We start from the raw sequence: 16,726 nt of genomic DNA, 5'->3' as shown, positions 1-16,726 counted from the left end.
ATTGAGCTCGTATAGCGAATTTCTCGTACCTAGAAACATATTTCCCCATTGAAAATGATGGAAATCCAGTTAATCCGTTCCGCACCCCCAAAAATATCAACATAAAAATCAAGTTTTCTAATAAATAACACTGATAAACAATATAACCTCAGTTTACCTTTATAATAGCTTCCGACACCGACCTTTTAGCTGCTTCTCGTTAATCCACACCTACAGTAGCTTCTCAACATCTTCTAGGAGTTTTGGACGGTGCTTGGAAGCAACGATAACTCCTTTGGCTAGATCAAGTTTCTTAATTTTTTCCTGCTTCTTCAGACTAGTGCAAAACGTCGATGTCGAAAGGCCGTAAGTCTTAGCCAATTCCGTCACTCTTACATCACACTTATGTTTACCTATGATTTTTCTTAATTTCAACGGCCGTGGCCGTCCTTATTTTTCTTTGCAGCTCTATCTGAGGCAACAATGGAGAAATAATTATTTTTACTTTAAGGCCGTAAGTCTTAGCCAATTCCGTCACTCTTACACCACACTTATGTTTACCTATGATTTCTTTTTTAATTTCAACGGCCGTGGCCGTCCTTATTTTTCTTTGCAGCTCTATCTGAGGCAACAATCGAGAAATAATTATTTTTACTTTAAATGTAATAAACAATTAACTTACAAACCCACAAACACGTAGATCAAAGAACACTGAATGATCTGACGAGGGGATTCCCCGAGTCGAGCCGGATCGGGAAATGGCACCACGCATACCAAAAGCCTGGCTAGTTGCTCGTTACTCGAGTCAATGCTCGTATTTAGACACAAATGTTTCGCTCATACTTTCCTCGTATCTCGAATTTCTCGTATATCTAGGTGCTCGTAGCTCGAGCTTCCACTGTAAAGACATAACTGGAGCTAAGGACAAAATTTTGACCACTTGTGACTATGTCAAATTAATAGAACAGACAATTAACTTTGACTGTCATATTGTAGTCTAAGACTACACATTAAATAGAATCCGCTGGCTCATATATTTTACCGAAGCGTATTTAAAGCATCAGCAAACCAGAATGGCAAAGTCGATCATTTAAAACAGAGTTAGCGAAAAATACTGTAACAAAATATATTTTCGTTACAGTATTTACAAAACAGAAATATCATTACAATACATTTTAAATCCATTTTTCAATCCGTTTTCAGAAGAGGAGTCCTTTATTATATCCGTACATACAGATGTCACATAAGAACATCGTTCTAATGGATTCGAGAGCGGTCAAAATAGATAATTTCCTTGAAATATGATACCCGAAATTTTTCGCGATTGCAATACTTCCTTTACTTCGTACAAAGACGCAAAAAGAATATAAAAAATCTTATATTCTAAATAAATTTTGCCGTTGTTAAGCACTTTTGTAGTAGAAGGCAGTATGTTTTATTAATATTTTTGATGTGCTCATAAGTATTAAAATGAAGTTAAGTTAAATAGCAGATGAGAAAATGACGAAGGTAAAGATCTGCTGTTATCAAAGATAAAAATCTTTCAACTTCTGATTAATATTCTTTATAAATTTAAAAAATAGGTTTGCATATATTATTAATAAATATTTATGAGGCATTATTAGTAAATAGGACAACAAAGAATTTCAAGGTGAATAATTCTCAGTAACAGTTCATTTGGATATTGAAAGTTTCAAATAACTGAAGCATTTCTTTGAAGATCGTGACAAAGTGCGTAAACTACATTTGGCGTTATTATCGTTTATAACAAATATGCCAAATTTCAAAACTCATCAATATGTAGCTTAGCGTATATCTTCGGAAATTCTGAATAAAAAATTCGATATGGACAGCAGATGACTTCCTTGTACGGCCTATTAAATTCTACACATTTCTTGTTGCACTTCATTTAAATTTATTTATTTCTTCGAATTTCATTCGAGATAATATTTCTTATCCAATCAATTCAGTTCTCATTCCGTCGCAAAGCCAAAAATTCATGAAAACACAAAACATCTTCATTAAAAATTGTAAAGTGTGTGGGGGAGGGAACCTAAAACACTGAATACAGTTAAAAAGCAGTTAGAAAATCAGTTTTGCAATCAAAATTCGAGATTCTACGCGAGGGAAAAAAAAAAAAAAAAAGAGGAGTAATTCGGCCAACGTGCAGAAAGACACAATTTTCGATGCACCAATTAGTTAACTTTTGACCCCACTGGTCAGAAAGACACCGAAGCTGGTACAAGTAAGAATTATATATGTAAAATAATCCAGCAGGTTAAGTTTAGCTCAACTCATTGCTGATAATTCTACAACAATTGTATCCAGACGTTAAAACCTTAACCAGGACATATTCAATCACTTTCAAAGCAAAAAATGCACAATTTACCTACATACAAGTGGAAAAAAAAACCCGAACTCCTTAACTCGGAAAAAGGGTATACATATATACATGTATACCCCTATGTCCCAGTAGGTTTATATATATATATACACACATATGGCCGATAGCCATAAAAAGGGAGGTGCACAACTAGGTGTTATAGCAGACGCATATACAAAATCTCAACGTTCTATGGCTAATCGTTTTTGAGTTATGCAAGATAAATACATTAAGCATGTACAGACCTCCCTTCTGAACTGCTTTTAAATCCAATTTACAGTACGTTTTGGGTAAAGAAATATCCGATATCTTATCCTCCTGTGCAAACGCCAAGCCAAAAAAATATCGTCCGAATGGATTCTGGAGCGATCAAAATGGATATTTCCGTTGAAATATGATAACTGAAATTTTTCGCGATTAAAATACTTCTTTTACTTCGTACAAGGAAGTAAAAACACTCTAATTTTTTAAAGATCTACTTAACATTGTGTTAAAAATTTTATAGTTTATATTTCAAATTTTTTTTTTTAAATACAAATTTTAAAAGTAAATCATGAAAGGGGCAAATTTTTTTTGTATTGAACCGAAATTTCTGATTCTGAAAAAAGGAATCAAGCAACAGAAAAAGCGATATAAATACATACGAAAGTTTAGTTAACATTAAGGAGCTTAAATTTTGAGACCAAATTTTTTCAAAACCATTAGGGCGATTTTTACGAAACTTGAAACTTTGTCATAATTTGAGGTGTAGAATGGAAAGAAATTCAGTATGTAATTTTAAAAAATGTCCGATTGTTGTGTCAAAATACCTATATTAGAACAATCGGTGCTTCAATCAATCGGTAGCTATCGGTGCTTGTTTAGGTGTTCAAACTGACCCTCTTTCCATTGTAAATCTAATATATATCCTATGTCGCGGTTTCGAGACATTAAAAACCCAAGTTGAATTTCGTCAATCGGTCCAGTAGAACGGGAGCTATAGAACTGTCGTCCCATTTTTTGTGGGGGGGGGGACTCGATGTACGTTAGTTATACTATCGTTTTAATTATTTGGCATAATACAGCTGTCTGTTTTCAAATTGAAACTTATAATATTTTCGCCGTATCCCCGCCAGCTTCAACCGGTTTTAAGCTCTATTTCAATTACAGCAGCTCCTGGATAAATACAGTACTAATTAGACAATTTATGAAAAATATTTTAGATATAAAATATTAGTAAAATTCTTCTTACTTGGTTCTTGATTTTCTGAGCTTCTGAAAATAGTCATCGAAAAGGTTTTAAGTGTACTAAACTTTTATTTAACTACGACGGCACAAAGGAGACAGCAGACAGATCGCATAATGATACGCAGCACAATCTAAGTACATATAACTTAACAAAAGAAGGAAACACACACACAAAAAAAAAAAAAAAAAAAAAAAAAAAAATCAGAAAATAATAGTCTGGTGCATCGCAGCGCCATCTAGTACACAATTCGCAGCTTTTAAACATGATAGTAAACCACCGCAAGATTCTAGTCTTCTTATATGTCTGAAAACCCCAGTAAACACTGCATTAAGTACATGATAGAAAGCAAAGAGCATGACGAGGAGGCTCATTGGCCTTCACTAACGGTATCTTCCCTCTCTCCCCGCAAGTTGTTTAAACAAAGTCTTAGTCCAAAGTAGTTATCCTTGAAAATGCAACGAAACAATATTTTACAAATGAAATTTTCTATGTTAAAACGTGTTACGTAAACGGGGCAGCAGGAGTTAAACTTCAGTTTCTACCACATGTTTGATACGAAAGAGATAAAGGAGAAGGGAAAAACTATCCGACGTTTCAGAATGTTACACCGAACATTTAGGCAATAATTTTATTATTGACAGTAACGCAAATTTTGGTGGAAAAGTTAGAAGAGGCATCAATAACGTTTTCTTTGAAAATGATACATCACAAATTTTTCTTCAGTTCATCCACAACCAAGCTACATTATTTCACAATGCTCTGAAAATTATTGAAGGGGGACAAAATTTCAATTATGGAAGTGTCAAATGAAATCTATAATTTAAAAACAAATTGCGAGAAAGAACGGATAACGATTACGTTCCTTTAGTTATTCGAAAGGACATCACTCTAGGTTAGAAGAACAAGATGCCATATTAAACGACCTGATTTTCTGAAAGAAGTCAGAAATTTTATAATAACTGCTTGGAATATCTTGAAGAACGGACAGGTCAATTCGAGGATATTAAAAACTTTCATTAGGTGACATAAAAAAAGGAGATTTTATGGGAATTTGTGGAAAAATCTTTTTAATATATTAGTAACCATTTTCTGAAAAGGAATATTTGCGAAAATGATCTTTTTGATGATGTGTCATTGGTAAAAAGATACGTTACTGATGAAAAAATTAAACGTTGGTTGTCTGCAAATGTGGAAACAGACAAAAAATGAACGGAGTTATTCCTTCATTTTAAACAGAATAATATTACTTATGAAAATATTTCGAAAATTGTCGAACACACGCTCTCCCTTCTAGGAACAAATGCAGCAACAGAATGTGTTTTTTCTAGCATTAATAAAATATGGACAATTGAAAAAAACGCAGTTGAACAGTAAAACTTTAAAATCTGTATTAAGCCTAAAATATAATTTGACCAATTCATGTGAGAATTTTCACGACATTTTAATAAATGATCCGAATATATTGCAAAAATATAACCGTGAAAGAAAATCATAATTTTTTTAAATAAAATGTTATATTAATTAAATAACATAATATTCAAATTATTGTTTTTACAAATATTTTTATAGTTACCAATAGTTAATAATAAATATATTTTTGTATATTTATAGACAAGTATATGAATGTATATAATAAAACATACTTTTTGAATTATTGGTCTGCTTTCATAACTAAATTATAATTCTCATTTCATTCCATTTGTCCCCCTTTGTCTCAATGAAAATGTGGTCATTTTAATCCATACCCAAATTTATCCTAAGGCCAGGAATGACCCCCCCCCCCCCAAAAAAAAAAAAAAAAATCTGAAATGTTTCAGATTTTAAATTACGTCCAAAGGGGCGTTTTTTAACATTTTGTGTGTTACCTTTCTTTATTAAATATCATGTTCCTCGCACTTAAACCATAAGATCCAGTGCAACAGCAATATCGCAAAATAGTTTTAAAACGAGCATATCTTCAGAATTTCCGATACAGAGACTCACGCGCTGGAGATAAAAATGCTTTTTCTGCACAACGTTGCCATTGCTCGCTTTGAAATCCTTGAGTTTGTTAATCAAAAATTCGTCAAAGTTTTAAAAAATAGGAAATCGATCATAAAACAAATTTCAAATTTCAAATTTGGTCTTCCACATGCTCATATTCGTTGGAGGATTACGTTATTCAAAATTCGATGACTCTATGTACCGTTGTTTTATCACAATACGAGAAATATACATACATTTATGCAGATTTTTCATTATTTAATTTCTTCAAATATAATGCAGGACTCTAACATTTTGTGGCAACAGTTTGAAAAGTGAACCGACATTTATCCGTCCGACGCAAAATGCCAAAACGAAACTAATAGTCCTTCGGGATTCAAATCCCTTTGGACTAAAAAATCTGAAATGTTTCAGATTTTAAATTCAGTTCAACAACAATATCGCAAAATATTTTTTTTAAAAATTAGCATATCTTTGGAATTTCCGATAAGCAGTCTCGTTTTCTGGAGATAATTCCCCCCCCCCCAATGCACTGTTGCCATTGCTCGCTTTTAAAGCGCTGAGTTTGTTAATCAAAAATTCGTTAGAGTTTTACAAAATATGAAATAAATAATAAAACAAATTTAAAATTCTAAATTTGGGCTTCCAGATGCCCATATTCGGGTGGAAACGTATGTTATTCAACATTTGATAGCTCTAGGTACCGTTGTTTTATCACAGTGCGAGAAACTTGCATACATTTATGTAGATTCTTCATAATTTAATATCTGTAAATATAATACAAGACTCTAATATTTGGTGGCAGCAATTTGAAAAGAGAACCGACATTTCAAGGCAAAATCTTAAAACGAAATTAATAGTCCTTCTGGGCAAAATGCCCCTTTGAATTAATTATAGTAATAATGTAATAAAAATGGTAATAATAAGTAATAAATATACCGTATTTCCGGCGTATAATTCGCATCTATAATTTTAAGTTACATTTGTTAATTGTTAGGTATGTTCAAACAAGCAGCATTTTGGTGCATGTAAAAATCTAATTTTTTCTTTGGTTTTAAGGTATCATTTTTATGTCTGGCATATAACGCGCACCCGTAAATTTCTGTCCTGTATTTTGTATTAAAAGTGCGCGTTATACGCCGGAATATACAGTAATAATAAAAAAAGGTCTCATGTGTACACCACATGACTTCCTTAAACGAAATATTAAATTATACGCCTTTTTTGCTGGATTTCATTTAAACTTATTTCATCGAATTCAATTAATTCAGTTCTCACTTAGCGGCAAGGCAAAACACATACAACTTCAAACTATCTCAATCTAAAATTGAAAAATATAAAACACTAAATACAGTTAAAACAATTAAAAACAATTTTTATAATTAAAATTAGAGTTTATACGCAAAATCAAGCAATTCGGCGAGCGGGCAGTTCCACTTGGGAAAAAGACACGAAGGTGCAGAAACTGACTTAATTCACTATTCTGTTAAGTTTCAAATGTAAACAAATATGGCAGCTATGGTTAAAAAAATTAGGCTTAGCCGCATTTAAACAACTTTAAACTGTTGATAATTCCACAACTATTGCATGCAGATTAATGAAAGGCATAAAAGCTTTAACCAGAAGATGAAAACAACATAGTTCAATCATTTTTAAAGCCAAAAATTCACAATTTACCAACATACAAGAATAAAAAAACTGAACCTACGGAGCCGAGTATTAGAGTGGGTATACATATATTTATACTATTTTGGCGCCCCTGATTGCAACCAAAAGGAGAGGTGCACAATTACATGTTATACCAGTCCTATATACAAAACGTTCAAGGCAACGTTCTAAGTCTACTCGCTTTTGAATTATGCGAGGTACATACGTACGTACAGACATCATGAAAAAAATCTCTTTTGAATTAATTTTAAATACTTTATGGAACACGTTTTGGGAAAAAGAGTCCTTTATTCTGTCCTTATGTACAGATGTCCCGCAAAAAAATCGTTAAATTGTATTCGATAGCTGTAAAAATTGATATTTTCGTTGAAATATGACACCCGAAAATTTTTGCGATTACAATACTTCTTGTACTTCGCATAAGGAAGTAATAATACTTATTTTCTTCTCACTGCAAATAAAATAAATAAATAAATAAAAAAACCACCCGTACATTTTTTCCCCCCTAAACATTTGAATTTTAAAATGTCCGTTCAGCACTTTTGAAAAGGTGACAACACTGGGATTGGCATTTATTTCCATATAAAACAAATCATTCGTTCAAAAATTTGAAAACTATATTTACCTTTGCGTTCTTCTAACTTCAGTGCTATCACTACAGTATGGAAAATTACATTATTAAATGAAGCCACACATTGTCTTTTAATGCGTTTCACAGTTAATTAATTATTATAAATTTAACTTTGTAAGCTGTGGCTAAGACTGATAAATAAAGACTGAAACAAACAATTAAAATGTGTATATAATTAAAAAGACAACTGATTAATGAAAAAAAGGCTTAATGTCTAGTCTAAGAGCCAGTTGCGCAATGCGACAATTCTCTTTCTGCATTTGAAGGCCAAACACTCAACAACAGTAATCTGATAACAATTAGCACCTGTGAGGTGCTTTGAATTCTCGAAACTCACTTTTTGTCGGTGTGGCTTTTGTATTCAAATTACTTTTCAAATTGCTGCCACCAGATATTGACTCTATGTATTATTTAAAAATTCTAATTCGGACACCACATGACTTCCTTCTATTGAATTATACACATTTTTTGCTGCACTCCATTTAAATTTATTTTCTCAAATAATTCTAACTTGTTTTTCCTATCCCTTAAGGCAAGTTAAAAAGAACATCAAAAATTGCAAATTTTGAAATTAAATATCCGTTGTATTTTTGTCGTATAGTAATCAAATTTTTTTGTATTTTTTCCTCTCCACAGCGAGTGTAAAATTTAAGTAATTTAAGCATAGGAACCAGGAGACGGCATTAAAAGTTCGATTTCGTTATCTCTCCAAAATTACTTTTCTGTTTTCAAATTGCCAAAATATAAATAATTTAGTCATTTAAAAAACTTCTGTAAGTGGAAGTATATGATTAAGACCAACGAAAAAAATAAAAGCTGGATAAGGACTTTTAAGCCAGATAAGTGGGTAGTATAAACTGGGTGTTTATAAATGAATGGTACGGATTTAAAAATTAATAATAAATCGATGTATTTATATGGGTAAAGCCTTACAACATCAGCAGAGGCAAGTGTCCAAGTTTTCGAAGCATTAATCACAATCTTTCAATATGTGCAGCCTTGGTCGCACGACACCCATCTACACAATAATCAAATTCTTCCCATACTCGGTGTAGCATGTCCGTCGTGACGATCTGCAGTGCGTGCTTTATCTGATCACAAACTTCCTGAAGGAACACGGACATTGGTGGTACATAAACTCATATTTAACAAACACCCAAAGAAAAAAATTGCATGGTGTTAAATCCGGCGAACGGGGTGGTCAGAGGAGAAGGTTGTTGTCTGCTGTTGCAGCACGTTCAATTCAGCGTTGGTGAAGAACGCGATTAAGAAGTTCTCGTACATTCCTGTGAAAACTGGGGGCAGCGCTACCCATTTGCAAAATATAATCATCATAATTGATGTTCAGCTGGGGTAACAACCAAGTTTCCAGAATGTCTAGCAATTAGTCACCAATCGCAGTTTCTTGTTTGAAGAAAAATGGACTGCACCCTTTTTTCCGGGACACCGCACAGAAAACATGCACGAAACTCACGCTACATTAAAACCACAGATCTCAAAATGGAGAAGACAGAGAGCCTTTTCCTACTGCGGCGCCATCTTCAAAATATATATATATTTATTTCCGATTGCCATAAAAACAGAGTTTCACAATTAAATGTAAATTAAATTCCCAATATACAGAATTTCAACTTTCTACAACTAATCGTTTTTGAGTTATGAGAGTTACATGCGTCATTCCTACGTACAGACGTCACGACCATAAGTCCATTTTGAATCCAGTTTACAATCCGTTTTGGAATAGAGTCTTTATCCTGTCCGTACGTACAAATATCACTCAAAATATAATCAAAATGGATTCGGGAAAGATCAAAATGGGTATTTCAATTGAAATCTGGTAACTGAAATTATTCGCGATTACAAATACTTCTTTTAGTTCGTTCAAGGAAATCAAAAGAAGTTAAATAAAGAAAAAATTCTGTAAGTATGTATGTACGGAATATTAAATTACACACATTTTTTGCTGCACTTGATTTAAATACATTTATTCGAATTTTATTAGAGATACATTTCTCATTCAATCAGTTCAGTTCTCACTTCGCGGCAAGGCAAAAATACATAAAAACTCAAAAAATCTTCATTAAAAATTGTAAAATATAAAAAAAAGAAAGTAACATCACATACACTTAAAAAAAAGTTTTTATAATTAAAATTCGACAAAATTCTACACCAGAGCAAGCAATTCGGCCAAGGGGCAGGAAGACAAAATGTTCGGTATACAAAATTGAAAGTTAAACTTTTGGTTCCACTGATGGAAAAGACAGTGAATTTGGTGCACCAACAGACTTAATTCACTATTCTACTAAGAGTTTCGAATGTAAACAAATGGCAGCATCGTTAGCACTAGCGCCATTTTTAAATTTTTGATAATCCTATAACTATTTCATGCAGATGATTTAAAGGCATAAAAACCTTAACCGGAACATATGAACAACATAATTCAGTTATTTTTAAAGCAAAAATTGCACAATTATGTTTGCCACCAAGAGCGGCGAAAATAAAATAACGCACTTTTATGGACTCGGTATATGCATGCACAAAATTTCAAAAAGTTGGTTCTGTAGAGCAGGAACAGAGAGAGTTTGATTAGATCAAATTAAATGACAGTACGTAAGAAACAATTAATTTTATATCGTATACTAAATAGATATTTTTTCAAATACATTCCATCTCGTTTGTTAAAAACCTGAAAGTAAAAGTACTCATGAAAATTCCTTTCTTGATATCAGTATAAAGGAAAATTCAAAATTTCAGTACTATTTTAGAACTTAGTAATGGCTTCGGCATTAATTGTTTTTCCAATTCTATTTTCATCGTAACTGAATTAATTTCTGATTACTTAATAAATTTCTAATAACTAAAACCTTAATAATTTTTTCTTTTGCTAAGCTAATATTTTATTTTTAGTTACGTACATATGCAATTATTTCGCTCTTCAATTTTGTGTACAGTCTCTGAGGAGGATTTCCAGCTTTAAAGTGAAATATTTTGATTAATTTTTGTTCTACGAGAATCATACGTTTTGCATTTCATTTTTATAATATGTGTAAAATTTTTCTCAATATAAACATAACGATCAGAGGAACATATGAAAAATTAGTTTTTTAATTTTTACAAAATTGATTTTTTTTTTTTTAATTCTAAAATGCCAAAGAAAGAGTATCAGCGTCATATGAAAATTTTTTGCAACGAAAAATATGTCTACGACCAACGATTGCGAAAATGAAGTCCGAGAAAGGACTTTCGTGGAGGCGGTATCAGTAGCGTAACTAGAGGCAAAGAATGAGGCAATCCGCCCCAGCCGGCACATCTTTGGAAGCAGCATTTTATTTGTGGATAGGCGAATTCGTAAAGAATAATAAGATTCTGAATTGTGTACAGAATTAAATTGAGAAAAAGAATAGCTTTTACTCTAGGTAAAGTATTCAAGGAAATCATAACGAGATATTAACAGCTACATACTTCTGTTATACCTTTTTTATTCCCTCGAAACGCTTGAACAAAAATTACGAATATCAACCAAATTATGATCACTGTGAGATTAATAATGAAGAATTAATTGTTAAGAGAGAAGTATTTCAAGAGTTTCATTTCCGCTGTTGCTAGGAAAAACGAAACTGGAACGTAAAAGGGGGCTCTTTTTGAATTTTTGCAGTTTAATATAAAATAAAGTTTCAGAACAGAGTTCCGAATATACTACTGCGAACTTTCTTCACAATTGCTATAAGCGGTGCTGGTTGTGAGAACACTGTTCTAAAAAAAAATCATATAGGAAGTATTTCAGAACTATGTAATGTTTATTTTACATTTAAGAAGCATTTAATAAGCACAGATGTTTATTTTGCATTTAGATATCTTCCTATATTCTTAATATTACAGAAAGTAGAGCAATCAGGTAGACCTCTGTTATGTACGTATGCGTATTTTTTAATATAAACCATTTTTTATTTAAACAAATTAAATTTAATTTTAAACAAATGAAATTTAAAATTTTATTTTTTATTTTTTTGTTTAAATTTAAATTTCATTCCTTGCAGCAAAGAATTATTTATTTAAATTTGTATTTAAATTTAATTAATTTATTTAAATTAAATTTTTCATATGAAACAATTTAATTAAATTTTTATTTAAATTAAATTAATTTATTTAAATTAAATTTATTTAATTAAATTCAATTTTTTCTTATGAAACAACCATTTTTTATTTATATTTTTTTTAAATCTCAGCTGGTGTCGAGACTACAACAATTTGTCAATACTATAATAATATACTAAAAATTATACTATAATACATTTTTGTGAAAAAAAGCAAAATTACAATATAATTTAAATTTTTCTTCAAAAATAAATATAGAATTTAGATTTAATACCCTATATGTCATTCGACATGTTTTAATTATTTATTTGTATATCAAAATGGGCGGCAAATTCAGAGACCGCCAAAGGTTATAGCATTGTTTATAATTATGATAAACACAAGAAGCGTACACTGTCATTATTTTCATTTCGAAAATACAAAATTAATCTTCACGAAAAGATGTCAAAAATTAATTTTAAAAAACTGATATGGACACCACCTGACTGCCTTGTACGGCCTATAAAATTATAAACATTTTTGCTCCATTTCATTTAAACTTATTTTCTCAAATTATTCTAACCAGAATAATCGATCTCTCAAGGCAAGAAATGTGTTCAAAGATTGCAAATTTTAAAATTAAATATTCCGGCCAATTTTTGTTGTACCGAAGTCAAACTTCTTACGCTTTTATTTTTTCGTAACGTAAAAGTTTCCCAGATAAACGTATAGGAACCTGGAGACCGCCCTGAAAGTTAGATTCCGTTATTTGTTGAAAATTAATTTTTAGTCAAAAGGGGAGTTAGCCCAGAAAGCTTATTTAGGCTCGAAACGGCATTTTACATCAAATAACTAAATGCGTTAAATCACTTTTTAAATTGTTGCCACTAAATATTATCGCCCTCTACTATAATTTAAGAAACTAAATAATGAAGAATCTGCATGACTGTGGTTCTCGCACTGCGAAAAAACAGCAGTACGTACAGCATCAAATACTGAATAATGTAGTCGTCTACCAGAATATGTTCATCTGCAAGCCCGGATTTTGAATTTCGAATTCATTTTATTATCTATTTCATATTTTGTAACTTTGTTATTTTTATTTTGTAATTTTGTTATCATTTATTTCATATTTTGTTTCATTTTGTTTCAATGAATTTTTCATTAAAAAACTCAACGATTTCAAAGCGAGCAGTGGCAACACTGTAGTGAATAAAACATTTTATCTCCAGCGCGCGAGACTGTCTATCGGAAATTCTAAAGATACGCAGTTTTTAGCTCAAAGTCCGTTAGTCCAAATTCTCTCGAAACATGTATGTGTGGTGTAAATGGGGGAAAGGAATCGTCCCTTCAGGCGTAATATAAAATCCGAAAGCTTTCAGACTTTATTTTTAAACTTATATGGAATATATTTTTGTACATCATACTGTTCTTCTTAAGTCACGTGTATTATTAAACGTTTTGAATGAAAACTGCGAATCTCATCTGCGTGAATTTTAAATTCAGCAATACTAATTAGTTTGCTAAAAGGATGTAAAAGTTCAAAAACCTTTCTTTCTAAGAAGTGCCTTCTTTTCCTCCCTTATTTGATAAAACATAAATATTTTCATCAAGTCAAACATTTGTGCAATTGGAATTATATGACTACGTCCAACGACTGCGAAAACAAAGACCTGTTAAAGGCTTTTAAGCCGATAAGGGAATATAGTATAGGTATATCGATCCCTTTATCGGCCCCGCATATATGTATAAGGGCTTATATTCCCTTATATATACATACACGTTCGGCTCTGCCAATTGCAGTAAAGAATAGATACTCACAATTAGATGTTACAGCAGTCCCCATGTACAAAACTTCAATGTCCTATGGCTAATCGTTTTTGAGTTATGTGAGACACATACAAACGTACGTTCGTATAGACGTTACAAAATCCCCTTTGAATCCATGTTAACTCCATTTTACAATCCGTTTTGGAAAAAGCAGTCCTTTATTCTGTACAGACGTCATGTAAAAAACTTGTCCAAAAGGATTCGGGGACAGTCAAAATTGATATCTCTGTTGAAATACAGCAAGATTACAATATTTCCTTTACTTCATACAAGGAAGTAAAAATGGCGAAACTAAAATTACTACAACTTAAATTGTTAATAATAAATTACGTTCAGAAATTTTGACATAGTACTCTTTGAAAAGAAGATGCAATAATACAAGAAAAACATATACTTAATGAAGTGTACCAAAACATATTACCATTTTCCAAAATATTAACATAACTTACTTAATTTACTTACTTATTATACATTAAATCTTCAGTATACTTTCTTAATAGTATTAAGCAATAATTAAAGGAAATAAATAGAATTCCTGCGAATGATTCCAGTTGGTTCCCTCGAAAACACTGTGCAGCACCTGTTGAATCTGTAACCTTGAATTGTTAAACTTATCGCTTTACAATCAAAATTATTATTGTTATCAACTTAGAAAATGACGCGGGAAGAAAAAGGAAGAGGAAGAATAACCACGTAGGATGATTCATTTCCACTTGCGCATTACTAGACATTCTCTGGGAGATATATAGGTCACTGTGTTTCTTCCTAAGTAATTATATAATCATAAATTATTTCATAACTTGCAGGTTCTAAAACACGATTTTTTAAGATCTTTTTAGCGGTATCAGTTATTACGTGATCTGTCTCGAATATTTTTTTGATCCTTTGATTTAACGTTTTTTTATCCTTTGATTAATTTTAACTCTTGTCAATTGCACGGACAGAACTAATCTTTACTGACTTCTCAATGTTGATGTTAACTCATCAATAGCACAGAGAATTCAAATTTTTGACTGCTCAATGATCCCTCTTAGATTGTTTACGATTAGTCTCATTTTCGAAAACATTGCTTGTAAACGTAAATATTGACATGCGAGTGCGTCTGTACTGTTTTGAGATCAAAATTTATTTTAAGACTCAGATTTACAAACGTGTCGCCTATAGGCTGAACCAAATGGCCGCCTACGCTATATTTCTTAAAAAACTAAAAATAGGTAATGAAATAAGGAATGCGAAAGTTATGCAAACTTTTTTTACAATCACATAAGATACAACAAAATTTTCAACAAAATATTATGCATTTATCTACTACGTGCTCCGGCATCTGGCACTACACAGAAAGGGAGGGATTGGAGAACTTTTTAACTCCTGGAGAACTTTTTAAGGGAAAATGGCTCGTATCCACGTTTAGGCATTGGAAGAACACAAAAACGCCCATGCAGCCAGTTCGTTCGCCGGGACTTACATTCCAGCAAATATTAAAACTCATATATTATACATGACAATTCGTAATATTTACATGTTATAACAATGCAATATTTACATGTTATGGATAATCAACTAAATAAAAAGCATCTTTCCTTTCGCTCGCATTACACTTTCCATTCCACGAAAATTTTAATCACGTCGTCAAATGAAATCGAATTCATAGTGTCAGATTCAATTGATAAACAAGTTAATCGCTTAGTCTGCTTTCGGACATATTTGAGCATAAGTATGTTTTAATCAGTTTCAAGAACAAGAACGAACGTTCCAAACTGCAATTACCGTATTTGCTGGCTTATAACACGCACCCTCATTTTTACACACATTTTTGAAGGATAAAACTTTATTATTGATCATTATACTTACACTAAGTTCTTATCATTTTCTCAGTTGGTGGTGGCACGAAATGACTCTCTGCAACCCTGTTTCCATGTTCTTTAGCATATGCAATCACACGTAGCTTGTATGCTATGTTATAGCAATGCCGAAGTTTTGAGCCATAACTTGTCAACAAATTTAAGAAAATTGAACTGTAGAAATTTCACACACTTAAAAGTCGTTCACAAAAACTGGAAAATTTAAATGAACGCAGCTGTGATCGTCCATGACAGCGTGTGCACTTTCACTGAGCTTTACGTCATTGGGATATTCCCACACTCTGCAAGGAAACAAGAAATTTCCGAATAGAGGAAATTTCCAGAAATTAATGTAATTAAAAACTGAGTATCGACATATAAGACGCATCCCGTTTCTCAGACTTATTTTCAAAGAAAAAAAAGTGCGTCTTATACGCCACCAAATACGGTACTTGCTTCCATTGAGTAGTAAATTCTTAAAACTGTATCGATGTTAAGAAAATATCAAATAGGTTCCGATCTATGTCGCGCATATTGTTCATATTTGCATACCTCCCCCCTTTTTATTGTCTTCTAATTTCAAATACTCTTTGAGGTGCAAGATCTCTTTAACTAGATCATATGAAATATCCTGTGAATAAACTTGACATAATATTAACGCTTTACTCCTTAGTTCTCCTATAGGGAGTTCTTGAAATTTAAAGAAAACGTAGAAAATTTCGAACACGTTGTCGTGCATATATTTTCAACGGTCCAAATTCGAGATTAATTGATCCAAAATTGTAAAGAATATGTTTATTTTGAAATTATCCCTAGCACCGAACAAAATCATCGTCGATTTCATTGAAATGTGCTTTCTCTTTATTTATTTATACTTATTAAAAAAAAAAAAAGAATAAAAGGTTTGATTCCTATAGGATTAAAAAATTGCCCGAGATTGTTTACTTTCAAATTTTTTTTTGATGTCATTTTGTATTTGCCTTAAGGACTTCGTTAATAAATAAATTAAAACAATTCGAAAGTTTTGTATGTGTGTGTTGTTGATGTTTTAAATGTCACTTAATGATATTATTTTGTAATTTAGAAGTATGTAACACTCTTTAATGTAT

General features: G+C 31.7%; 1 protein-coding gene across 2 annotated transcripts in view; it reads right to left on the bottom strand.

Annotated features, from left to right (window-relative positions):
* Positions 1-14,371, bottom strand: part of LOC118189288 (uncharacterized) — a 140,545-nt gene extending 126,174 nt beyond the window's left edge. Inside the window, exon 1 of one of the 2 annotated variants that reach the window (XM_085825475.1) lies at positions 14,239-14,371. In XM_085825475.1, the coding sequence (XP_085681601.1) occupies positions 14,239-14,249 (11 nt within the window). In that variant the 5' untranslated portion in view covers positions 14,250-14,371. Of the gene's footprint in view, positions 1-3,593; positions 3,910-14,238 lie in introns of those variants that run through there. The other variant, XM_085825476.1, reaches the window with a different exon arrangement.
* Positions 14,372-16,726: the final 2,355 nt, after the last annotated feature.

This window comes from Stegodyphus dumicola, chromosome 10, assembly GCF_044657685.1.
Source record: "Stegodyphus dumicola isolate Sdum_Otavi_A_Nest chromosome 10, ASM4465768v1".
In the NCBI taxonomy this organism is placed as follows: Eukaryota; Metazoa; Arthropoda; class Arachnida; order Araneae; family Eresidae; genus Stegodyphus; species Stegodyphus dumicola.
Note: the sequence above shows the minus strand (reverse complement) of the source record. Positions and strands in the feature narration are given on the sequence as shown.